Here is a 27,807-nt window from a genome sequence, read left to right on the forward strand (position 1 = left end):
CGTCGCAACGTCAGCAACGGTAACCGGATTCTGGATTGCAAGGGCATTGAATGCGACGGGTGCAATCCCCTTAAGAAGCTGGCGTACCTTGTCTGACTCTGTCATTGGGGTGTCAACCCGGCGGCAAAGTGAAAGGACATCCTCGATGTAGGATGTATACGACTCCCCGATGTGCTGTTTCCGAGTCGCGTGAGCTTTCTTTGCAAGAGATGAACGAACAGCCGGTGTGCCAAAGACATGGCGAAGCTGATCTTTGAAGGCTGACTAGTTGGGGATGTCGATGAAGTGGTTGAGGAACCACGTCTTCGCGACACCATGGAGGTAGAATGACACGTGAGCGAGTTTGTAGGTGTTATCCCACCGGTTAGCAGTGCCGACACGTTCGAAATCGTCCAGCCATTCCTCCACATCTTCCCCGCGCATACCAGCGAAGGGATGGGGCTCACGCTGGAGGCTGTTAATGACGTGAAAAGGCGCGGCACGCGGTGGCGGAGTGGTAACGGCTGCAGCACCGACCTCTTCTTGGTGCGACATATTTCCGGACACCTGGTCCAAGCGGCGACCTGAACGTAGCTCCAGGGGGTGGAGTGGTTGAGAGGATGACGGGGGATCTAACAGCATTTCCACCACGTATGAAGTCTTGGTTTGGAAGACCTTTATTAGGCCCGAGGAACAGGCAGCCGACAGCTCAGATGAACGAACCAAGATGATGATGCTATGTGACAACGATGAGGATGCATGAGCAATACATGATAATGATGATAATGTACAGATGAAGAGGATTGGTATACTAAATGCCCACAGTATTAGCAACGTTGGTTAAGCGAAATCGTGCGGTGGTACAACATGACACGGAAATTAAGGCAATAAATCACATTCTCCTCGAACTCATACCCACGCGGAAAACAGAGGAAAGTCTTTTTGTATTGAATATTTACAGCAGTCCTAAATGCAGAAAGCACAAATTCCGCACGCTGTTTTGAAAAACCCTCGCTATAACGGGCAACCGGGCGCTAGTGATTGGAGATTTCAACGCCCCGCACGGTGCATGGGGATACAGGATCGAAACAGAGAAAGGCAGGAACTTGTGATTGGACGCACAGGAGGAGGGCCTGACGTTCATGACCGATCTATCCATTCCTACAAGAACAGGTACTAGCGTTTGCGCAGATACCACGCCAGATTTGACGTTCACCAAAAACATACTGGACACGCAGTGGACCAATACGCAACATGACTTGGGAAGCGATCATTTTATACTTGAAATAACGGTGAGGGCAGGGCCGCGAAAACCAAAAGGCAGACAACTTAAACTTATCGATTGGGACAAGTTCCGGAACATCAGAGAGGAGCCTGACGAAATGATACAGAATATTGAGGAATGGACCGAAAAGTTAAAACGAGACGTGGAGGCCGCTACGCAAACGGTGCCACCGGAGGCGCAGCTAGAGTATGTAGACAATAAGCTTCTCCACATGTGGGAAGCTAAGGAAGGTTTACAACGGAGGTGGAAAAACCAAAGGCACAACCGGACACTTCGTAGAAGGATAGCTAAATTGAACAGGGATATAGAGCAATACGCCCAGCAGCTGTGCAGACAACAGTAGGAGGAAAAGTGCAATGACATGGACAACCAGATAGGAATGGCGAAAACGTGGACCATCCTTAGAAATTTGTTAAACCCGGACGGAAACAAGTTGGCAGAAAGGCACAATATTAATCGGTTAATACAAAGCTATCAAGGTACAGAGCAGGATTTCCTGAATGAAATCAAGAAAACATACATCTCTCCAGCTCTTCCCGTTACACACCCTGATTACACAGGGCTAGCAAATGATGATTTAGACAACGAGATCGGGGAGGCAGAAGTGAGGGCTGTCTTGCAAAAACTCAATACTAGATCAGCACCTGGACCAGATGGCATAACTAACAAAACGCTATGCAATTTGAATGACGAGTTCATAACTAAGTTAACTGAATTGATTAACAAATCATGGAAGGCAGGACAGATTCCGCAACAATGGAAGATGGCAAAAATCGTGTTAATACCCAAGCCAGGCAAGCGACTGCAGATTGCGGACTTGAGACCCATATCTCTCACTTCTTGCGTGGGTAAACTTATGGAGCACGTAATTCTGGAGAAGATAACTACCTATCTCGAGGACCGGGATGCACTTCCACCCACAGTGATAGGGTTTAGGAGGAACCTCTCAACGCAAGATGCAATGCTACAGTTAAAACATCAGATTATAGATAATCCGGGAACAGCGACAAAGGCCATTGTAGGGTTAGACCTCAAGAAGGCTTTTGATAATGTAACCCATGCAACGGTGCTAAAAAGGGTAAACGATCTAGATCTGGGACAACGGACGTACAATTACGTGCGTAATTTCCTGATGGGAAGGAAGGCAAAGGTCATGATAGGGGGCCTAGTTTCGGAGAAAATTGAGATGGGCAGTGCAGGTACGCCGCAAGGCTTGGTATTATCACCTATGATATTCAGTCTGGCTCTAATGGACTGCCAACCAAACTCCAAGCAATCGAAGGACTGAATCATACAATATATGCAGACGACATCACCCTATGGGTGGAAGTGGTAGTGATGGTCAAATAGAGGAAACGCTTCAAACAGCAGTCGAAACGGTCGAGTGGTATGTGGAAGGTACTGGGCTAGCCTGCTCTGTAGAAAAATCGGAGCTGTTGCTGTACAGACCTACTCGTAGAGATCGCAAACCAGGCAACTGCCTGCAAGATCTTGCTCATAGAGAAGAAATACAGTTAAGAACAGCCGATGGAAAAACCATACCCATAGTCGACAGGATCAGGATACTGGGTCTGCTCATCGAAGCCAGGGGCAACAATGGAGAAATCCTCAGGCGACTGGATGCAACTGTAGCCTAAATAACGAGACTCATAAAAAGGATAGCAACTAAGCACAGTGGCATGAGGGAGGAAAACACAATAAGGTTGATACAGGCATTCGTGATAACCAGAATAGTATACGTAGCGCCGTACTTAAAATGGCAAGTAACAGAAAAGATCAAGTTAGACTGCCTCATTCGAAAAATATTCAAACTAGCTACAGGACTACCGATTAGTACAAGCACCGACAAACTGTTACAGCTAGGCCTGCACAACACCATAGATGAGCTCATTGAGGCGCAGCGTACGGTGCAAAATGAACGTCTCTCTAATACACGAGCAGGTAGACATATTCTAGAGCGACTAGGCATAACGTATCACACACAACACGGCGTGAAGGTAGACATCCCAAAAGAGACCAGGAAAACAATGATGATACCCCCCTTGCCAAAAAACATGCACCCCGAACACAATAAGGCCAGACGAGAGACAAGAGCAAAACAAATACAAAAAAAGTTCGGTAATGACAAGGACGCAGTTTTCGTAGACGCTGCTCGATACAAGCTCAGACGGGGGTTTACTGCAGCCGTAATCGATAGCAACAAACGCTGTACGACATGCGCGACGATACGCACCACAAGTACAGAGACAGCGAAAGAGGTAGCCATAGCGCTCGCTGTAGCTCAGACAAACGCAACCGTGATAGTCAGTGACTCTCAAACGGCAGTGAGAAACATTGCCAGCGGCTGCATCTCCCCGGAGGCACTACGTATTCTAGAAGGAGGGTGTCGAACAAGCCCCAAAAATACATACATTATATGGACACCTGCTCATGCCATCGCGGGGGACAGCAACAACGGGGCTGTACATGACGCAGCTCGAGGGCTCACCGACTGAGCCGCCCTATCAAGTGCCGCCCCAGCCTCCTCCGGTGATTACGGCACGGCAGACGAGTGGGAGTGAGAAGACAGAATGACCAGATACAATGAAATTACAAAACATAATAGATTACAGAGGGGCATATTCCCGCCCCCTTACCCAAAATTAACAAAGAGACAGTCTGTCGAATGGCGGCAGTTACAAACTAGGACGTATCCGAATCTTGGACTATTGCACATTATATATCCTGATATATACAAAACGGACAGCTGCAAGCGTTGCGACTCCAGAGCCACTCTGGAGCATATGTTATGGGAATATAGAGGGATTAGTACTCATAACAAGAATGCGGCCTCTGCAAGTATACAGCCTTCACACGCGCTGGGAAGCCGCAATGCTCAGCTCCGTCCTCGAAGACCAAATGTGGGCCGTCCAGCGGGCCGAGGAAGCCGCCGGGATTCAAGGACTCCTGGTTGTAACCTAGGCAGGGCCAATTGCCCACCCCATCTACTCACCGGACTCAGAATAAAGCTCTTTCCTCCTCCATGAAAAGAACTAACAAAAAGCAAAATCATTTGAAGATATTTAGGCAAAAGCTGAGGTAGTTTGACATTGTGGGAAAGGCTATGAAAACAGTGACAAACCAGCATCATCTCAAGGTTTTCAGGCTTGAATTGTGCTTGCTTTCATTCAGTCAGTATTTGCTTTTATGCGAAAAAGAATGCGTGACATCCACTGAAGTTAGTGAAGCATACTTGTAATCTAGCACTTTCAATGCTTTAATTGCATTCTCGAAACTTAAGGCACTTGCTCTAGCACATACAATTCGGGATTCTTTCCAAGGCACATTTAAGCGTTGAGGCAACCCTGTCAGGGACCGATCTATTGGGGATGGGGAACCATTCCTGCACATAAAAAAAAAACGGGTATCCTTAAGGCTTGCCTTTAAGCGTTGAACGCGACAACGATATTCGATCCTTGGTGCGTTCTTCAACCACTTAGTGCATACATTTTACTGCATGATGTTACTCAAGAAGTTTAAACTGTGGATTACTATACAGTGTAAGAAATAAAGTTGAAGGTGGCTTGTGTCAGTGAATTTTCGCATATGGCTGCATTCTGTGTAATGGGTGCATGCGAGTTCTGCGCATGCAAGTTCACAGATGTGGATATAAAAATAACAAAATAAATCTGTGTGCCCGTGGAACGACCATAATATACACGTTAGTTGCGTAAGCAATGTGGGGAGCTTTATGCCTATGCGTGCTCAGAGTTGACATCAAACTCAAAATATTGTTGACCTTTCCTATGTCTTCTTCCCTGCTTTCCACATGGACCGTTTCTCAATCAATGGAATAGCGCTGTGATCCACTGGTCCATCAACCAAAAAGGACACTTTACGACTTCTTTTTATTCCGCGTTGCTCGGCAGACTTCCGACAACTGCCGTTATGAAGAACATAAATGCCAACGAAACTTACGAGTAGGCTGTAGGCAGCAGCGCTAGCTTAGCTTACTTTTGGCGCTAGCCTAGCTTAGTACGTTCTAGCTACACTATACTTTAGCCTCCCAAACGCAAGCGCCAAGCTGCACTACTCCCGAATCTAGTGACTGGTTCTTCCAAGGGGCAGGGGGTACACTTGCGTTATCCTCTCCTCGCTTCACTACAGTACACTCTAGCTACGCTCATGCAACCGCCATGCTATACTACTCTCGAACCAAGCGACGGAAATCTTTTAGGTGGGCACGCTAGCGCTATAGATGCGACGTTATTGGAGCATTGGCAAATGTCACTTGCGACAGAGCGCATCGGCTAAGTATAGTTATATGTTGGCTGTGGCAGTGCGTCGACCTATGATCTATTTTTGCTGACATGATACAGCGTGTGCGCGTGTCACCCCTACGTCGAACCATAATTGCACCTTACTAAGAGCTGAAGACATAAAAAAAAAACTAGCGCGTTATGTACGTGGATCGTTAATATGGCCACACCAAGTGCTTCTTGTTTTCTCTCATATGAACAGCTCATTAAAAAAAAAACGTTTACTTCACGAATGTGACAAGGCATTTTTAGGCACAGAAAAGTTGATATAGGCACAAACCTCTGAACAGGCACATATAGGCACATAAATTGTGTGATTAAAATGTTTCCCATTCCTTAGTTTGTGTTTATATGTTAAGTATGCTCCAAACGAACTCCAGGAAAAAATGGGCATTTTGCCTAAAGTTTCGGTCTTTACCTGAGAACGGTGATAGCTCCCAATAGTAGGGAAAGCAGAGTGTTGGCATCATGCAAAACAGGAAGGCCATTTACAGAATAAAATGCAAAATTTGGCAAGTTAGTTGGAATTTATTGGTACTACAGAATGAAGACGGAGAATAAACACATGAGATAATTGCCAATTTCATTTATTAATTTGAACGAGCTAACACACTCTGCAGCTCAAAATAGGAGGGATGGGGCACCGGTTGCCCTGCTCTTATTTATCTACCTATAGTAGATCTGCTGTCCCTCTTCTTTGTTTTCTTCCAGCAATCCAGTTAAAACTACTGGTTATAACAATACAATTTCATTGCAAAATAATGATGATAAAAGTGGGTTATATTGTATTTCAACATGCAGAATCAGAGTACAGCCCGAGCTAAAACTCCCTATGTAAGGATGACTGCACAGCTGCTTAGCTAGCGATCATCTGAGCAAACAAGCGAACTGTTGTTCTGAATATTTAAACGGCCAGTAAACAGGCTCGCCCCCCAAACAAGCTCGCCAAATCATACAGTAGACCACGGTGAACACATTTGCTGAATATTACAGCGCTGCGCGCCGTGCAAGACCCTCCATTTTGAAAAACAATGCCGTACCTGTTTCCCTTGCCTAACCACTCCCCCTCGTATGTGCAGTCTTACAAAAGGTTCCCCACGGGCAACGTTATGCACCACTAAGCTCGTCAATTGGTTCATTGCCCTGTGAAATGGCGCCTTGAACCTGCGGCGATGCAGTTTCAGTCATGCAGAATGCATTTTCATTTTTCTGTGCTGCCCTCTGCCGTTTTGTAGAGCCCGAGACTCGCGGAGAAGTGGTATTGTCAGAACGAAAGCCTCCAACATAAAGGGGCATCTCACTACATTACCACGACGGGATAAGTGCTCCTCGCACAGCATTTCAAGCGTTTCCTGCCCACACTGCTACAACACATGGTCATGTGGGGGGAAGCCCCACTCGGTCGTTGGTTGAGCGCCGATGATGTATCACTCACGTCATGTGACATTGCCAAAATGAGCGAAGTCACGACAAAGGGCTACTTCTTCCCCTGCCTATGGCGAAGAAGGATGTTCAAACTCCTGCAACTTCCTTATTATACAGTGCAGTCCACTTATAACGATATAGAGAAAACCTAAAAATATGATCGTTATAACCGGTGATCGTTATATCTGGACTGCCGCCAAAAATCGTCGCCGGACGTACCTTTTGTAGCTCCAGGCTTCATTTTGCTATTTTCACCAATTAATAAATATTGTAGATAGTAGGATGTCAAAAACAAGACTTTATTTCTTGCTCCGAAGAACGCATCACGGGTTCGCTGAGGAAGAGAGACTGACCGACGGCGGGGTCGGAGCAGTGGGAGGAAGAAAGCACAGCCAGAGGTACACAGCCGGAATGCCAAGGAGGCCCCGCCCCGATGCCGCCGCGCCGCTTTGCTTTTCGCTTTTTTTATTTTCTCTCTCTTTCCCGCTTTCGTTCGGCAAGCTACGAGTAGCTTGCCGGCTTGCCGTTGTAGAAGGCGGGGAGCCGCGGAGCGCGGCGCTTTGCTTTTCGCATTTTTTTTTTTAAATTCTCTCAGCCTCTCCGCGGTCGACGCGCGGCGAGGCGCAAAACGTGACACAGCTGGCGCCATCTGTAGCGCGTCGCGCCAACTCGCGATGCTCTCCTCGGCTTTTTGAACGGCCGGGACGCGCTGCCGGCGCTGTCCTGCAGTGGCGGCAGATACGTACTCGCCTACGCTAACTTTTCGTCTTGTCTCGGCATAGTTCGTTTCAGAAGAACTTATCAATCTAAATGTTACGATTATTCTGAATGAAACATGCCGCCCACGGCAAACTTTTCATCGTTGTATCCGATATGCGGTGGATAACATATCGTTATATATGGTTTTTTTCCCCATAGCCCCAATGCATAAAATGAGACTGTTAAGTCGACCCATCGTTATAACCAATATATCGTTATATGTGGTATCGTTATAAGTGGACTGCACTGTAGCACATACCTGCGAAATTTTTGTGCCAGCATGTTCACTTGCAAAAGTGCGCATATTTCTCTTCATTAACATTTTTGGACCTCTGGGTTGTTTACTGGCCCTTGAAAGCTCATAATTATGCTAGGTCTTTCATCTATTAATGTAATTGTCTGTGGTACTGTTTTAATGTAGCTCCAATCTTATGTGAAAGGACTGCTATAACACTCACCTTGATGAACAGGCGCTTTCGATCATCAAACTCTGGTTCAGTACAGTACTTAAGGAAAGTGGACACATCCTTGGCCATTTGTGACGCAGTAGCTGGCGTACCATCAGAATACTCAATGGCCTCATTGTACAGAGCCTGGGCCATGCCTATTGCTCCTCCGGGAAAGTATGGATTGTAGTACTGACCATCTTGAACCTTCACACCGGCCGGTGGATCACAGTAGCCAGTCAGCAGATAGAAGATGTAGTCCTGTAGAAATGCAACCACAATTACCTCAACACAATAGATAAGCACTGAACAATAAGAATGATCTGACTTTCCAAAGACACAGCAATCAAAACTAGGATTTTAAATCAAACCCATTTTGAATACTGTATGCGAACTGAAATTTTAGTATCCTAACAGTTCTCTTGGAACATGCCCGCACCCAAACCAAACCTGAACTGAAAATTTTAACTATCATCAGTTCTGCACAATATAGTTGAAAGAACTAAATTTAAGGTCGATGTAGGTGTTCTGAAGATCTGTAATTGCTCAAGATAACTACACAGGCAGCATACTGACACACTTATGAATATTGTTACCAACTAGTTAGTGTACTTGCTGGCAAATGTGGTCGCCTTGCAGGGACACTTCAACTTATAAACCTGGCCACAGCTGAAAAAAAAAAAGTTTTGAGTACATAGAATGAAGTAACTGTTTGTAGTGAACCTTGCAATTGGGCTGCTGTATCTGTAAGCAAGCACATTTTTTTCATGGCTTTCTGCAGAGTTTCTTGTCAAGTGCACAAGAACATGATTATGCTGCAGTCAGGATGCCGATTAGGTATTACTATTTAATAACTCTGCCAATATTTACTAAAACATATCTATGTTTGTGCAATCTTCTATATCACATGCCATTATAGAAGCCCTGCACGCTCACTTTTTTTAGAGTGCCTAGTTTCTTTTACAATGGCTTATTAGTAACAGCAAACAATTGATAAAGTACGGTGATGGTGGCCACCAGAAAAATTAATTCAGCGGTTTGCACAGAACTGTTCGAAGGAGAGCAAAAAATGAGCATTATACTCTATGGTTGCTGTGTGTGTCGCCAAACATACCATGCGACTCCATGCTGTGCTCTGGAGACCATAATGTTGACATGATATGCTTCGAGAATTTGACATTTCACCTTGACCCGCCTCTACGAAGGATCCTATCATTAGATAATAGCAGAACACATCCACAAACAGCATTTATATCCACTTATTCTCGGTTCTCTCGAAGACTTATGATATTTTGTTGTTTGAATTGTTAGTTCAGTTGATGTGTGTGCCACTCTTCTTTCTTGCCCTTTGTCCTTTTGACTGGCTCATTCTTTCAGCATTATGCTCGAATAGTTGACGTCATTGCCCTTCAATGACTTGCCACTTCGTTTGTATGTACAGTCGATCGCGGATATATCGAACTCACATAAATAGAATTATTGGCTATATCGAACAGTTGAAAAATCCCCTTGAATTTCCCATGCAAAAGTGTGGGACCGGTGTACCCGTATATAGAACTCCCGCACAGTGGGACATCCGCTATATCGAATGCTGCGCCGCGTCGAAGCCCAGAAAGTGCTTTTTTCTAGCAAATATTGATCAATTTTAGGCCACGTTCTAACAAGTTCCATTCCTTTTTCGCGCGCAGGCGAAGAAATAATGGTCTCATTTCATCGCGCTGATTTGGTTCGTTGTGCGGCACTTGAGTGTACATCGGTACGTTTGATGCGCAATCTGCAGGTCTTAATGCGCGAGCATATTGTTTTCCAAAAGACCGATTGGCGAGGGCACTGAAAGAGAACGCAAAGTGACTCTGTGATCTCGGAGTAATGTTCGCATATGGTTCGCATCCCCTTCCTTGTTTGTTAGCGCACAATGGCATGCGAGCCTGAAAAGCATGGCCTTCGAGATGTGCAACCTTGTGACATATTTTTTAAGTGTTTTCGGTTTGATTGATTGATATGTGGGGTTTAACGTCCCAAAACCACTCAATGATTATGAGAGACGCCGTAGTGGAGGGCTCCGGAAATTTAGACCACCTGGGGTTCTTTAACGTGCACCCAAATCTGAGCACACGGGCCTACAACATTTCCGCCTCCATCGGAAATGCAGCCGCCGCAGCCGGGATTCGAACCCGCGCCCTGCGGGTCAGCAGCCGAGTACCTTAGCCACTAGACCACCGCGGCGGGGCAGTGTTTTCGGTTTCAGAGGCTACGCTTTTTTTTTAATCGTTTCGCATCAAAGCCGCTAAAAGCAGCCGCTGCCAGCTACAAAGCCACAGTGACATCGATATCGGCAACATGTGGACAGTGAGAACTTCGAGGAACTCGGTTTTTTGCGCCTCGTGGCCTTCTTGCCTCGTTCCTGATAAATCCTCATTCGGGAGTTGAACTGAACGTTGACCCGCACGTAGTGATAAAAATTATGACTGGCGCTTGGAGCGGCGTCAAGTAAAACACTGCCGTAAACGTTCCTTGCGAGCTAGGTGACGACTTCGGGTGCGTCATCACCGCTGACAACAGCGTACGATGCCTCAGTGAATTCTGCGACTTATCAGCGTTTCTGGGGACCATCTCGGAGAGTAGTGACTTAATTGGCTCAGATGCTGAGATTTCGGCTGCCGTTGCTGGTGACGCGGAAGTGTAGCCGTGTGGTTATGAATGTGCCAACACCTTCGCTTCCGCCGCTAATCAAGCTTTTGCCGTGCTACAAAGCTTGTATCGGCGTTCTGCGTCAATCAACGTTGTGGCCGAAAGAGCTAAGTTCACTTATTTGAAAAGCTTCAATAATATTAAGGATGACTGAAACTTGTCGGCATGCAAGAAGCAAGACAAGTTTACAAACTGAAAGTGGGGTAACCTGCAGTTCGCACCTTGTTTTTGAGCGAATCGTTATGTTAGCTATTGTAACAATTCTGAGGCTTGAAATTCTTCAATTTAGGCCTTAAATATGCATACACTCAAACCTTGTTATAACTAAGTTGATAGGGGAGCCATAATTATTTCGTTATATCCAATATTTTGTTATATCGATTATAACAGTTTGTTGCAATGTATGCTCAGATGAGCGCACACCTATAATCATGCAAAGAAGGAAATCGCCTCGCGGCCCGATGTACCGCTACGTGACCATGCGTGCAACGAAAATTAAGCACAGTGTAACCTTATTAATTTGAACACACTTAATTCAAACTTCCGGTTAATTTGAACTCACGCTAAGGTCCTGTCAAAGCTATGTGTATTCCAATGGGCGGAAACGCTCTGTAATTAGAACGTGCGAGCACTTGCGACAGTTAATTCGAACATACCGTGCTCCGAAAATGCTCTCAACACCATGCCCAATCCCACGGCGGTACCTCTCAACGCTGCGCGCGAAGAAGGAAAAGAAGAAAAGGAAAGAAAAGACTGTGGCAGATTGTTTGCTCTCTCTCAAATGCCGATCTGCGACACGCCTGTGCCACGCTTCTCCCTTTTCCGTCTCTGCACGTAGAGACCCTTCTCCTTTCAAGGACGCACGCGGAGAGAGAGGAAAAAAAAAAGAAAAACTGTCGTGGAGAGTCCTCCTTTCTCGGTGCAGAGGGTAGCAGCGGAGACGCAGTCATTGCCGTTTTGAGAGGGAAATCGCTTTGCACTGCGGTGCCGCTCCTCGGTCTTGTGACCCACTGAGCGCTTCCTCAATCCTCTTCGCTGGCTGTGTGAGGACAACCGCCTTCTCGGCCGCGTGTGGCGTGGCTGTAAGGTCGGCACGGTAGTTTTGAAAAAGCCACGCCGAACGAGCGTCGAACTCCCCAGAACACAATATACTTAACACACTATGGTCAGTTTTTTTTTGATAGATTATTTGATAGACTAATTTAGTTCGTTATATCCATTTACCCATCAATTTTACTTCATTACAACGAGGTTTAAAAAGCGTGGTTCTCAATGAAGATTTCAAGGGGAATTTAATTTACTTTGTTATGTCCATTATTTTGTTATATCCCGTTACGTTACAACAAGGTTTGAGTGCATTTTGTATTTCGAATCCTTGATATATCGAACTATTTCACGATCCCCTTTGAGTTCAATATATCCTGGATCGTTTGTACTTGCTAGGTATTTGACTTACAACAGTCACTTCTAGTAGCTGAATGTATCGAAAACAAAGCCTTGAAAGTTTAATTTTATTAGCTGGCAACATTATGGCCAAAGTGCACACCATTTCTAGGAAAAAAAACTGATGATTGGGTAATCACTATAAGATGCTACAATTATATATATACATCCGAAATTTAAGCGCTGCAAGGTTTTTTTGTGCGTTTTTTGGGTACTATGTGTGAATTGCGATGAAAGCATGGAAAGAGGAAAGAGCTGGACAGATGGAGGTACCGTACAAACTAGTGATGATGTGTTTAATCAGCTTGCTCGGTTGTAGTGCTCATTAACTGCATGTGAAAGAAAAAAAATGCCATGTCTACGTAATAGTGTCAGCTTTTGTTCTGGCTGCACTTTTGCAATACGGAAATAAAAAAACATAGCTCCACCTAGTGGACAGTAAAGGTCACTGAGGGCATATGTGATGTTAGATCTTGCTATCGGCTGGCAATTTTGATTACTCTAAGGGTATGTGGAACTTTGAAGCACGATTTTTCTTTAAATGAAGCATTATGGTGGTATATGACACAACGCCGATTACAAATTTATGCACAGGGCCTGGAAAATAAAATTCAAAAATATAAAAACATACAAAGGTACGTGTAAGAAAGGATGCAGGTCATACATACCTCACCACCATGCCGAGCATTAGTGATGAAACTGAGGTCCGGTGGGAGAGCACCATTGTTGGCAGCGCGAGCAGCTTCATCATTCGGATACGGTGATGGAAAATAATCAGACAGCTTCCCTGGCCGCTCGAACATGTTGCCTTGGTCATCAGGGCCGTCTGTGATTTGCACCTGTCAAAAAATTAAGTTTGCAGGTAGTGAGTTATTCGTAGGTAGATTGCAAAGACTCACCCTTATAAGAAAGACAAAACCAACCTCTGCACATAACAATGTGACTATTGCAGCAATTGTTTTTTTACACAAATTCATTTGCTTGTCACAGAAGAGTTGTAGTCCCTCAGCTGGAATAATTAAACAAACAGACATTCATTGCATAAAAAATGCAAATGCACAATCGACTGTTTATCCCAATTTCAGCCATTAAGGTTTTAATGAATTACTTTGCAGCTCACATTCGACATTGGCAATTACAGACAGTGAGTTATGGAGGCATGTCCACTTGGAGTGAATTTTAATAATAATTGAGGTTTAATGTCTAAAAAGCACATTAAGATCATTCAAAGATCATGTGTAATGGAAGACTCCAGAAAATTCGGCCACCTGGGGTTCTTTGACATGCCCCTAAATCTACCTAAGTACATGGGCCTTAAGAAAATTTCGCCTCCATAAACTTTATGGCAGCCACGGCAAGGTTTGAATTTTAAGAATGACCTCAGTTCAGAGATCTTCATGCCCAGAGTGCATGAGAAAGTACCTTAAAACCATTCATGCAATTCTTTGTGCCTTAATAGATAAAATAGTGTTTTATTAGAAAAGTACATTTCTCCTGCAAGCATAGCTGTTCGTATATCAAAACTGGTTGTACTATCAATTTAATTTCAAGTGAATATGACTAGCAATCTTACCAGCTTTTACAAACTGCTGTACATTCCACAATGTAGCCAGTTAAAAAGTGCTGGACATATTACATATGTATATACATACACAGTGGAACCCTTTTATAAGAGATACTGATGTGATCAGAAAATGAGATTGTGGTACCCTGCTTATAAAAGACACTTCGTAAAAGGGATAAGAACTGCTCCTCCATTCGTGTTTCTTATACGGGGTGTTCAACTGTATATATATAAATACCCGTAGGTCGCAGGATCAAATCCCGGCTGTGGCGGCTGCATTTTCGATGGAGGCGGAAATGTTGTAGGCCCGTGTACTCAGATTTGTGTGCACGTTAAAGAACCCCAGGTGGTCAAAATTTCCGGAGCCCTCCACTACGGCGTCTCTCATAATCATATGGTGGTTTTGGGACGTTAAACCCCACAAATCAATCAAAGAACCACACATATTTAAAATCACCGATATTAATTATTTCATAAACAAGAAAAACCATACTGTGCATAAAAAACATTCCATTAGTAATTCAATTAACAAGGGTCCAACAGCCAAAAGAGAATTTGGAGCAATTTTTGTAGCAGCAAAATGTTACTCTTGGAGCCCTACAATCCAACTTTGGAGCAGGTTACAAGGAAAAAAAACAAAATTCTTATCATAAAGGACCAAATTTAGAGCAGTATAAAAAAGAAGGTTTATATTTAGAAAAAAATATATATGTAGAAAGCATTCGACCCCCCTAAGTCATGCAGAGTGAACATGAGCACTACTGTTTCAATAGTAAAAGTAGAATTCTGAACTACCCCACTGAGCAAAGAATGATGAAGTCCATATTAGCATTTGCCATGCCGGTCAAGTCCTTCGGTAGACTCTATGAATTCAAATGTGTCTCTGCCAAGCTGGCGACCTTGAAACTTGGGAGATTCATAAAATCGAGAAGTAGGGGTGGCAAAAAAAAAAAAGACTGGCGTATAAGGTTCTTTTTTTGTTTTTAGGGCAGCAGAAATGTCATTCGCTGTTCCAAGTGACTGCCAGTAACTTTTTTAGATGTCACTTTCTTAGAGTAACCACTACACTAGTGCTCCCAATTCTGTGGCAAATACACTTATGTGTAATTGAACAAAATGTTCTGTGTCCCGTGACTAGCGATTACAGCCCCTTCCAAATCATAATACACCTTTCCGCGAATACCGGTGTACTGCGGTGAAGAAGCAGCATTCGGCACGAGTTAGAACAAGGCCAAGAAATTTTTGAACTGTTACAGCCCCCCCCCCTCCCCCTGTTTTTCCTATCATGGTGGGGTTAGGTTTATGGCACAACTTCTTCACTCGCTTGCAAGGTGCATTCGAAGTAACACCGGTGAGCGCTTGTTCGCCCGGTGGCGACGCCGGATACTTATTGTCGGGACAACGCAACTTCATGACCAGAAAAATGTTTTATGTGCCATTTCTACGGCTACCAACATGGTGGTTGGCAACAGTGGCATATGCTTCAAGCTTTTGTTTTTAACATGCCATAAACACGTTTGCTGACTAGGAAATCAATATTTCCCGTGAAGCATTTGTAGCTACCGCAATGCAATTTCGTTTTGAAGTTCTCTCGTCCCACCGATAAATGACTGCAGTGGTCAGCCAACCAATGGGTGCGCAGTGTTGTTACTTTATCTGGTCAATCATGTCTCGCAAGAGTCCTCACTGAATGAGTATATAACTTAGACCGTGGTTTAGGGTTAGGGTCTGCACGCTTGGATTGATGATGCAAAGTGCAGGTGTGGCCTCCATTTCTCACTGAAGTTACCGCACCTGAGATAATTTTGAGGCTAGTCAGGCATTTTCGCACAGCTCGGCGCAACGATAGCGAATTGTATCCAATTGGCGAGACTGGCGCAGCTGTTGCACCCCTGAATTAACAAGCAGTTAGAACTTTGTTATTCATTCGAATTAACAAGCAGTTCTCTTAGTGTATTTTGGTTGAGCCAGCTCAAATAATACAAGACCTAACATTTAACAAAAACAAAACCTGTGCACTGACTTTTTGCACTGACAATTTCCACATATTTGACGTGGCCGAGCAACAATAAGTCAATGAAACACAATATGGACTGCCTGGTGTTGCATGGAAATTGTGATTAGTGATGAAAGTTTAAAAACTCTGTTGGAGTATCCATAATAAATCTATCCTAGAAAACACACTTGACACACCTAGAATATCCTCTAAAATTAAACCCTCTCCCTTTCCCCAAAGTGAAATAAATACAAAAAGCAAACAAGCAGTAAGCAGAAGTAGTTGTGGCACTCACTGATTCAGCTTCTGCTTTGGCTTCAGCCTCGGTATGCGACACCCCAACCAAGTTGCGGTACGCTACGTAACGCATACTGTGACATGCCGCACAGACCTGCTTGTATACTTCGTAACCCCTCCGAATGCTGGGGGAAAAAAAAAAGACATATTACAACCAGCTTTGTAATTATGCAAAACATGCATGTGAATCCACAAGATCATGTGTCACCATTGAACTATTCAGCACAAAAACGTTCTTGCATCTTGCCCCGATTAGAATAAAGCTGCCATTGCCAGAAATGGAACATATATAATGTTGTGCTCAACAGCAGGTCAGCTATGTAAGACAATGCAGATACTTTTGAAAACAATAAAGCATTTCAGCAGAGTTTTATGACTTTAGTGTTACCAGCTACCATATCTGCACCTATGAGGAGTTCACTAGGCGTCAGTTCCTGCTATATGCTACATTTACATAACAAGGCAGTGCAAGGTTGACAGCTTCAAACCTAACTCGCTGATGTTAATAGCTCTTCATCATGATACCAAGGAATAAATGGTAACTTTAGTTATCACTAAGTCTTATCTAACACTAACAAAGTCTATTGTTGTCAGGTAGAAAGCTGGGAAACCTCAAAGATGCTAACTTTGAATCAGTGTGGAAAATGACAAACACACAGACAGAGGCGTACCAACTCTTAAGCGAGTAGAGGAGGGGGGCAAACCTACCTCACTTGTCAGCAGAAAAAAAATATACATATCAGGACAGAGAACTTTATGGACGCGCTTGCACTTTGATTCATACACAGAGGTGACACGACGCCCTTTCTTAGATACCATGAAGTTCAATCACACTTTAACATTTAACAGGCTGAGGAATGGCATCCTTAGCACAATTTCCCCGTCCATTATGCAATCCCCATCTTGATATCACGCTATCACGCCTCTTTCTCTGATAATGCTTTGGTGGTTAACATCTACAGATACCACAATGGTTTCTTTAATAAATTTATCATGGATGTTAGTCATCGGGATAGAGATGTACCAAGCATCAATGAGGATACATCCACGTTGAAGGGGGCTATAACTTCCCAACACCAAAACATACATTGGGCAGATCCTCCTTTATCAATGTACAATAAACATTTAATTACTCCTGTAAAGGCGCGCTTTACTTTGGTGTTACATGCAGATTCACATGACGGAGGGATCAACCATGTTTTTTCAAGAATAACTGATGTTATATTTTTTCACAGTAAGTATTACACTTGCTTGCATATATTGCATATATTTTCTAATAATCTGAAAACTGTTTCTGGAGCAGGCAATAATTAATACTATTGCTAATGTTATATTACTATTATTAACTTATCAACTTCTCAACCCTTTTCTTTTAAAATATATAATTTGTGGTGTTAGGGACGTACTATACTGTTTACACTCATTGTATTTGTATTCACACTTCTTAAGAGACCCCCAGGCCCCTGCATAAATATGCCAATACAAACGGCGTAAACAAAGTTTTCCTTTGAAAGAACAAAATGTGGGTGATTATAACTTTCAACTATCCTTCGTTGCTTCCTTTCGTAATGGACGTTAGCTGCATATGATTAATGTAAACAGTCTTTGTCATGCACACAGCACCAGCTTGTTAGGCGAGGCGAAAAATGACACGAAAATGATCCATCACGAAATGAGCACTTATGCACGGCGACGTAAAAAGTAACAGAATAAACTATTTTCAATACAGCATTTGTTTGCCCTTAGTTCTTCGACGTTTAAAATTTTCTGTGTGCTACAAAATCACCTGCTTGTTACACGACGTCGCAAAGCCGGAGAGCATCTCCTCCCAAATTTAATTCAAGCAGGCTAGCTACCAATCACATAAGCAGCGGCTGGTGAGATGGATTATGAGTACAATAAGATATTTCCACTCGCAGCATAACGGTTTAGTAGTTTGTGCACGTATACATCTCTGAATGTGAGCTCATGCTTGCTGAGAGAAAGAAGAATAGAGAGAAGTAAGCAGTGCTGCGCGTGTGTGATTCTTTACTGTTCAAGGTGTATTTTGAGCTGCAAAAGACAATTCAAATTGAGTGAAAACCAACTAGCCCAACTTCTAACTGAGCCTCCATAGTGCTAAAAACCACAGTCTTCCACCTTATTCCTGGTATAGTGGGTTATGTTGTGGGGCAAGCTTAAAAGCTGAGCTTCCTACTGAGCTCGACTCCGCTGCTTTATTCGTGGTCACTTTGCAAGCTGCCGCTATGGCTCCAAGTTACCATAAGCAAGGCTGATCAGGTTTATCAGAGACTAAAGCGGAAACAATTTTTGGCGTGTCAGTACGAAAAAACAAACATCAAAAATGATTCGTCACACTCATCGGCTCGCAACAGTTTCGACAGAGCAGCAGTGATCATATATCTTTTTTGAAGAAAATTGTTTTCTGGAAGCAGCAAATGCTTTGACTGGTCTTTAAAAAGTTAGCTCCTTCCCATCCGTAACTTTAACAAGTCGCACCAAAATATAAGCATGAACAAATGATGTACTATCATAGGGCCCCTGTTCGGTGCTTGCCTGCTCTGGAATACTACAGCATAAGACGCGAAAGTGTCGCATAGGCGACCCGCACCGCAAAGAGCCCACAAGGAAAATCATCACAGAGGAAATGTTGGCAACACTCCACTATGTTGTAACATTGCGTCATAACATTTTCATTCTTTCGTAAGAACATGATTGATTATTGTTGTGATAGAAAACTTCGTTTTAGTTCTTTGTTTCCCTAGCGTGCAGCCCAAAGTGACCACTGTCAAAAGGCGAGGGGGCCTCACTCAGTCCCCCCAACTTTTCTCAGTAGGGGGGAGGGCTCGCGCCTCCCTTGCCCCCCCCCCCCCCCCCCCCCGCAGATATACACCTATGCACACAGAAAGGAAGGACACATCCCTGCTTTTTGAGTGTTCCTATTTCTCTTCCAGCAGATCTGATTGAAGTATACACAAGGTATAGACACCATTTTATTGTTTGTTATAGAGAACATTTGTTTTTTTGAACGCTAGTAGACCTCAAAGCATCCAGCTACAGAGGCCCCAAAATTACGTCAAATGCTTACAGCTCGTCCACAGCATGAGGTGACTCTTAATGATGGCAAATTTTACTATTTTGTTTATATTGCGACGAACAGAAGAAAATATGACAACTGAGCTAAGAAGATCAAGGTGGGCAGCCTAGGTTATGCTATGTTACAGAAACACTGTTTACAGCTGGAGTGTCACTTGGACCCATCAAAGTCAACATGTGCACAATCATGGAGGCAGTGTTAGTAGACAGTAGTGCTTATCAAAAGTACCCCAATAACATTTAAAATGAAAGAAAAAATGAAGGAAGATAAAAATCAGATCAGAAATATGAAAGAACAAAGTTAAAAAAATAAAGGCAAAGTTAGAACAAACAAGTTAGAACAAACAATGTTGATCTTATCCTCCAAGAGTTGTCATCTTTTTGCGTTGAATTTTTGTGCACAATGCGTAACCGCAATGTTAATGATAACTGGATCTGTGTCAAAAACAAACTAGTCGAACTGAAGCATAAGCACATCCCCAAGGTCGAAATCGTTTCACCAGCTCAAAGCGCATGGTTCACGTAACACGTAAAAAGAGCAATAAATAAGAAGAAACGCTCGTACTCAAAAGCCAAGTCCTCTAACTCGGATGGTGATTGGGAACGCTATCGCGAAGCATCAAAAAACTGTAAATCTTTAATTCAAGATTTCAAAGAAAAATTCTATAATAATGATACTGTCAGCATGTTAAAAAATACAAAAAAATTCTGGAATATAATCAATCCCAAACGGAACTCACAAGTGAGTATAGATATAGTCAAAGAAGGCGAATTACTTTCACCATCCGAGGTTGCGACCGAACTTGACTCTTTTTTTAGCCCTGTTTTCACGGATGAAAGCCCACTTTCACTTGATCTTCAACCAGCTTCTATTTTGACTTTTATGAGTGGCATTACCATCACACCGGAAGGAATTGAATGTGCCATTGATCGACTTTCAAATAATTCCGCCCCAGGACCCAATGGCATTTGTCCAAAACTGCTCAAAATGACTAAACCAATTATAGCTTGTATCTTAGCCGCCATTTTTCAACAGTCACTCGACACCGGTATCATACCGGATGACTGGAAAATCGCACGCGTCGTTCCCGCATTTAAATATGGCAACCGATCAGAACTTTCAAATTATAGACCGATCTCCTTAACAAGCATACCATGCAAAATTCTAGAACATATCATATCATCAGCCGTTATGACGTATCCTACAAAGCACAACTTTTTTTATATTCATCAGCATGGATTTCTTCGAGGGCGTTCGTGTGAAACCCAATTATTTGAGCTTGTAACCGACCTACATCAGGCCGTTCATGACTCACCCAAAATTGATGCCATATTTATCGACTTTGCAAAAGCATTTGATAAAGTACCCCATAAACGCCTAATAATGAAACTTGCCCGGCTTAACATAAACAGCAGCGTACTCAATTGGATTGCAGCATTTTTAACCAAGCGCTATCAATACGTTTCCGTAAATGACCACGATTCCCCCTTAACCGAAGTCAAATCAGGAGTGCCTGAGGGCTCTGTACTGGGACCAATTTTATTCTTGGTTTACATTAATGACGTAGGCAATAACTTAAGTTTTAATGTTCGGTTATTCGCCGACGATTGCGTAATTTACAGAAAAATTAAAAGCTCTGAAGATTCTAATACTTTACAGACCGACCTGGATAATATTGTTAACTGGTGCGAGGATTGGCAAATGCAAATAAATGCTTTCAAAACAAAAGCTATGACATTTACTAGGTCTACTAACATGCACCTAAATTCGTATTCTATTAATAACACAGCTATCGAAAACGTTTCTACGCTAAAATATCTGGGTGTCTATTTGTCGTCCAACCTTACGTGGAATGAACACATTGATGCTATAATTTCCAAGGCAAGTAAAACACTCGGTTTCATCAGACGAAATTTGTATTTAGCTAGTCAGTCAACTAAACTTTTAGCTTATACTTCATTAGTTCGATCCAAACTCGACTACGCGTCTATAATTTGGAACCCAAACCAGGCATACTTGACAAACAGACTGGACGCCTTGCAAAATAAAGCAGCACGTCTTATTACTAAGAACTATTCCCGCACATCTAGCATAACTGCCATTAAAGAATCTCTACAGCTGCCCTCCCTTGAAAAACGAAGAATACTAGCATTACTATGTCACTTCCACCGGCTCTATCATAGTGCGTCGTCATTTGCTGCATCGCATATCAAACCTGCCCATCGCATTTTTCCGCGTCTAGATCACCCTTTAAAAGTCCTCCCCTTGTTTGCCCGTACTAATCTTCTTCGTCAATCCCCATTGTTCTTCGCCATCTTTCATTGGAATCGATTACCAGAAGATATTGCCACAATTCATAATCACGATTTGTTTGTAAGCCACTTGAAGCGATTTTTATTATCAGAGCCATGAACCATGTACTATGTGCACTTGCTTTGTATTTCTTTTCCATTTATTTTTGTTTGTTTGTTTGTTTGCTTTTCTACCGTTTTTTTGTTACATGCCTGCTCTTGACTGTGTTTGCTCTTGAATTGAAATGTACTCAACACATTGTCCCCCCACCCCCACCCCCTATGTAATTCCCTTCGGGGCCTTTAGGGTATCTGAATAATAAAAAAAAAATAGACCCTTTTAAGAGACTTGTTCCCATAATACCTAAATTTTTACTGTCACATGGACAGTAGGATTAGTTCAGCCACAGCATCATGTGACAAAACAAATGCCTGAAATTTAGTACAGAAAAAGTACCATATAGGGCAAAAAAATATTTACACAACTTTGGCACCTCAACAGGAAGAAGCGAAAATATTGTGAGAAACCAGAGACAGAATTTTTTTGTATGTCCACATCACCAGGAGTGTAATGGCACACATTACATTTAAAGTCCACTGGGATTTCAGGGATCACCACGCACACAGCATGACAATGATGGCAATGACTGGTGAATAGCTATCACATGCTTAGTGAAGCTTGCTTTACAGTGACCCGAACAGCACAGAAAGGTGCAAGAGCCTAGAAAAAGGCTTGGTTATGTCGATACATGATCGGTGACATGAGGCTACTGCTGGCTTTGGACATAATTTGCACATATCACATGCCTGTCACGAGTTTTGCAGGGCAAAACAAATAAGAAGAGTATGAAGTAATCAAAGCTGATGTGCAACCAGCAAACAGGTGAGAGGAACCGTGTGTTAGAAAACTATTGATGCCCTAAATATTGCCATTTGCAAAATGACCTGAATAATAACTTTTTGAGGCTTGCATGAACACAGGGCAAGTTTAATGCAATACTTTGCTCGCAAAACTGCTGAGAAAGTTAGCAGCTAGCTGACAATGGTCATATTGACAATACATGACAACATGAACGCATCATGAAAGGCACAAACAGCATTGCAGAAAGCAGCACCATTTGTGTCTTTATACCTGTGTTTCCAACCTTTTCCCTGAGCTCATTTTGCCGCAGGCTGTGACACAGGAAACAAAAATTAAGTTCATTTGGTGGCATCAAAGCATGCTTGGAATAGTACTACGGGTTGCATTGCTGTCATTTCAGGTAAAAGGAACTTGGAGAACGCATGAGCATTGCCTTCAAGAGTAGAACATGTTAGTTTAATCAGGCCCCTCTCGATTGCCTCCTCGTTCTCTGGCCAGGCTTCACTTCTCAGCAAGCACCTGAACCATAACACAAGAAAAAGAATGTCTGGGTGTGTAAAATTGGCCATTCTAACTTTTCATGGAATGGCTCCTGCAAGTGCAGTTGCAAAGTACCCACTACGCCATAGTCCATCATTTGGAAAACGAGCAGAGTACCCACTAGTACCCACTACACGTCCTTGAGCTAGGGTTATGTAGCCCAGGAAGGTGTAGAATACTAAGGAAGTCTTCTACACCTAGGAAAGTGTAGAAGACATTAAGCGTACTGTTTAAATATAATGTAATAATTACAAAATAGATGAAAAGAAAGTAAAGAAGATAAAAAGACAACTTCCAAAGGTTGTAGGTTTGGTCTCAGATGGCAACAAGTTGTCTTTTCGGCCACTTATTTTTTTTTCACATCTATATTGTAATTACTACAACACACTTAAACAGGTACAATAATGTCCCCATATCTTCCTTGCTTTTATTATCTGTTAGTTTTCATAAAGGTTGTGCCAAACAAAGAAACGGTCCCTTAAAATCCCCTCATTTTATTCCACTGACAGGTGAAGCATGAAAAGGGGTACCACGGAAACGGGCATTGCTGCAAAACCCCGACCTAGCATGCACTTACTTTACAGGGAATACGAAAAAGGGCATTTATGTCCAGCACATGAATGGAAGCACTCAGACCACCACAGCAACAACACAGCTGATGTTAATGAACCTTTTTTCTCTTTTTGGTTGATGTACTTGCCTAGCATGGTCCAATGCGCTGATCACTGTCTCTTTATGTGACCATGGCAGCTTGGGTGGATGTAACGTAAGGTCGGACGCTTTCACCGATTCATTGAGGGCATAAATGACACCTGCTACACCGGCTCCCACCACACCTACAGTGCTGAAAAACTGAAATCAACCACAGAATTTTTTTATTGACAAAAATGGATTCGTGCAACTGCCTCATCAAAGTGGATAAGGTCATGGTATACAAGGCTGAGTACATAGGATAGCAAAAAAAAAAAAAAGAGAAAGCAACAATTCACTATGTACCACTTGTCTTAAGAGCTAAAAGTTGCCAAGCTCATAATCCCATTGATTAAAACAATCTTGATTTACTGTGTTCTATAACCGAATACTTTTAGGCCATGCTAACCAGCTCTGGAAATGCTCTCTGATTTCCATAGAACTGGAATGGTCTGCAGACTCTGAGGGGTTGTTTTTGCCACGCAATAACTTTTGCGTATTATGTGCGATTACAAGTTCACACTTTCTAACTACAGCTCTGATAGTACATGCTACACTATTGCGCATGCAACTGTGACAACGCTTCCAATTCTTTGAAACAAATGGTACAAGTTGGTCAAATTCAGTGACAACCTGTTGTAGCAGAGCAGCTTCAACAGCTTGTTGGGTTCCAGAATTTGAAGTAAATGCACTAACTTTCAGCCAGTATGAAAAACTTAAAAAAGGTTTCTTTATTATAGGATTAAGAGACTGGATTGTAAAACCAGGTCATAAGTTTAACATTGTGCCAGAACCAGCATCACGATTCAGTGCAGCAGCTAAAATAAGCAAAGGCCCGAGGAAATAAATTAGCTTAATGCTTCGAATGAATCAACAAAGCACCAAACTAAACACTTCTGACACCGGATACTAGGGCCAATAATGAATGAAGATAAGAAAGGAGGAAAGTATCCTGCTTATCGTTTAGCACATGGTTTAATGGTGGATAAGTGTAACACCTCATTAAGCCCCTACACGAAATAAATAACGTACCTTAATGGCTGTTCACGTACGTTTTCCTGTCTTAAAACGAACGATCATCGCAAGAACTTGCAAATGAAACCTCTAAAAAAAAATTACGGTTTATCAAAACGAAAGTAGTTTCTCGTGGCAGGACACACGTTGCAAGTCACAATGAGAGTCATTTCCACAAAAATGGCAACAGCATGTACTACACTGGTTACGCTGCAATATGTGACCACACATTCTAAAGATCGCGAATGTCAATGCAGGTAGGGAAATGGAAATTTTGGGAGCATGGAGTGATCACACAATAATTGGAGAGACAAGGTCAAGCTGGCTTCGACTTACGACTTTCTTGCCCCTACTCAATGGCGTGTAGGTCGATGCATGAGCCTAGAAAGCAAGTGCATTGAGTTAAGAACGTGGTCCGTTTCAGCAACAGCGTGCACATTGCTTCATTCGTCTTGGGTCTCAATTTTAGCTCAGTAGGCTCCGTCAACTTAAAGAACAAAAAACGAAAATGAAACATACGCAGGTCAACGATGAGTTCTGTTCACAGTTATGTGCAGAATGGCTGTCCACGTTAAAACAATATTTAAAAGTCAAGCTGCAACTGATAGCTAAAGCAATACACGACTTTTGCTTCATTTATTTGGCTACACAAAATGTACTGGTCAAACCGACAGGCAAGATCAGCCGGTGTAAGGGTTAAACAACGTGTGGTTGTATCAGCATCGTACGTATACCGTGCAAGCTGGTATTACCGCCTACTAAAGACCACAACAAAGTTACACAGAGAAACATATCTTCTGCGCATTTTACCTTACTGATCAGTGATCCAGACTGTAGTCGCAGGAAACTCGCGCTGCCAAACCTCCCTACGACTGCAGCCATTCTGATGAGGGACAGCAGAGGACGTTCACGCAGCAGACGAGAATAAGCGAGACAATGATGAGACCGGAAACAGATTACCAAAAACGTAGCAGTGGATTAATGCATAGCATATCCTACCACAAGTGGGTAGAGGAAGAACACTTTCCTAGCGAATGTTGGAAAACCTCGCAAAATTAATACTTTTTTTTTTGGAAATATTTTCAAAACGTTTTTGAGCAGTCGACTAAAATATAATTGAGGTAAACATGACATAATACAGATCATTATTGGATCAACTGACGCAAAGAAGCGATTTGTATTTCGACGTGTCATCAACTGGTGCAGCATTTGGCCGTGAATGTTTTCGAAAGCTTGACATTAGTCAGGCCAGAGCAAATATCTAGAAACACTGGGCCAGACAGAGAACACCCATCTTGGTCGGGAGGGGGGGGAGGGGAGATGAGTCTTAAATGAAAAGAAGATAAAAGTGAGCCCCGTAACTGTCTCTCACGGGGAGGACACCTCAACAGTAGCTCACGAGGGATGGGGGTAAGGAGGGATTAAAAAGGATAGATAATAAATGTATAAAGATGGAGAGAGGAGTATGAAGAGAGAGAGGTGCAGGGAAAGCCGCATATGGAAGTAAGGAGAAGATAGGAAAGATGGACACGTTCGCAGAAGTCCGATAATGGAGCACCACTCAGCGAGAGCTCTTGTCGGTGTCAGGAGATGGCGTAGGGTGAGCCTGTCGGCCAGAGCTGTGCTGTCGTCGGAGGTCGCGGGGGCACAACCGGTCAGCACAAAATTCAGTGAGCGAGCGCAACGCCACGCTCCTTATCGGGCTTCAGAAATGAGGTGCCTTCTCCCTCTTCTAACCACTACCACCACCATCACCTTGACATTAAGGTCACGTCATCTTCAGCAACCCTTGCGGTTAAAATCATGGGTTAAAGTTTCCACATTTTTCTCTCTCTCTCTAATCTAGGAACTTGCGACCATTGAGACTTGTGGGAGCATGGAGGAGCATTGCTCCGCGCTATCAGGGAAATCAATTAGCGATGAATTGTTCAGGTACCAGCTGGGTCATGTATCGATTAATCCCTATCGATAAAGGTGTTTTCGTCGATAAATCTACGGGTTCTTTCATTTACAGTGATTTACATACGGAGGATGACAAACACGATATATCGAGTAAACGTTTTCACAAATTGTATTTACTGAATCAAAGCTTGCTAATGAAATGCGAAGGGATAAACAACATAGCCAAACGAGCCAGACTTGATAAAATACACAGTGCCGTGTTGCTGAAATACTGTGGATCATCCAATGCCGCTATTAAAGCGCGAGCACCTCGAGAAGTTATGATTCTCGAGTAGTACTGTGCACTTTCTTCGGGGCAGTATTTCCTTGTCCCACATTTGACTATCTTTTTTCCAGAGTAAATATCTGCTTTTTTTTTAAGCAAAGTATAGTGATGCCCCCGCCCCGCAGAAAGAGTACATCACTTGACCACAGTAGCAGGACACTTCCGGAGGGAGTGCGAAGAAAGATAGCAGCCCTAAAATTGGTGTTTATTATTTCTTTTCATAATTGTAATTATGCGCTGATGACAATGGTGGCTGAATTTTGAGCTGTAGGCGCAAAAAAGACGTTAAACGGAAGAAAAAAAAAACTCGAACCTTGATATGATTATCAGGGACGCCGTGCCGAACTTGCACGTGGTGTCACAGACAGGTTCTCTGCGCTGGGTACCTATAGATGGCGGCCACCACGACTTTCTGTCTCATTAGAGAGTGCCAGTGCACTGGAAGACAGAGAGTCGTTCACCCCTCGCTCTCTTTTGTGCTCAGCCCACTCTCCTCTGTTCGCCAGCCGCGCCAGGGGAACAAATAATTGGAGGGGACACCGGCACTAATCCGAGGTTACCGTTTCTTGCTACGCGCGGTCGAGCAAAAGTTCACGTAGCATCCTAACCGGCAGGCACCTGAAGATGACGACCACTGTGACGTCAATGCAAGTTATACCGCGATCGGACCCACGACCTTCGGGTCAGCATACAAGCGCCGTAACCACTGCACCACCGCGGTGGACTCTTCTCCACGTTAAAACCACCCTATCTTTCGAAAGTATCGAAACGTTTTCATCCAGCCGCCGCACCCTGTGATAGGCCGGTTGGCAACAAGTGACCTTTTCGCTTTCGCGCCCCGCCCAAAGGGTCCCATGGCAGCAGCTCCGCGTCGGCGGGAGCTACGGAGGTCTGAAGTTTGAA

The 27,807-nt window shown here is 43.3% G+C and overlaps 1 protein-coding gene across 1 annotated transcript in view; it reads right to left on the minus strand.

Moving 5' to 3' along the window:
• Positions 1–25,640, minus strand: part of Cyt-c1 (Cytochrome c1) — a 38,306-nt gene extending 12,666 nt beyond the window's left edge. The window contains exons 1-6 of the mRNA XM_037427691.2: positions 25,488–25,640; positions 25,014–25,058; positions 23,674–23,825; positions 16,182–16,308; positions 12,995–13,165; positions 8,205–8,453 (exon numbers count right to left, since the gene is read on the minus strand). Of these exons, the coding sequence (XP_037283588.1) occupies positions 8,205–8,453; positions 12,995–13,165; positions 16,182–16,308; positions 23,674–23,825; positions 25,014–25,058; positions 25,488–25,559 (816 nt within the window). The 5' untranslated portion in view covers positions 25,560–25,640. The remainder of the gene's footprint in view (positions 1–8,204; positions 8,454–12,994; positions 13,166–16,181; positions 16,309–23,673; positions 23,826–25,013; positions 25,059–25,487) is intronic.
• Positions 25,641–27,807: the final 2,167 nt, after the last annotated feature.

Source organism: Rhipicephalus microplus, chromosome X (genome assembly GCF_043290135.1).
Source record: "Rhipicephalus microplus isolate Deutch F79 chromosome X, USDA_Rmic, whole genome shotgun sequence".
NCBI lineage: Eukaryota > Metazoa > Arthropoda > Arachnida > Ixodida > Ixodidae > Rhipicephalus > Rhipicephalus microplus.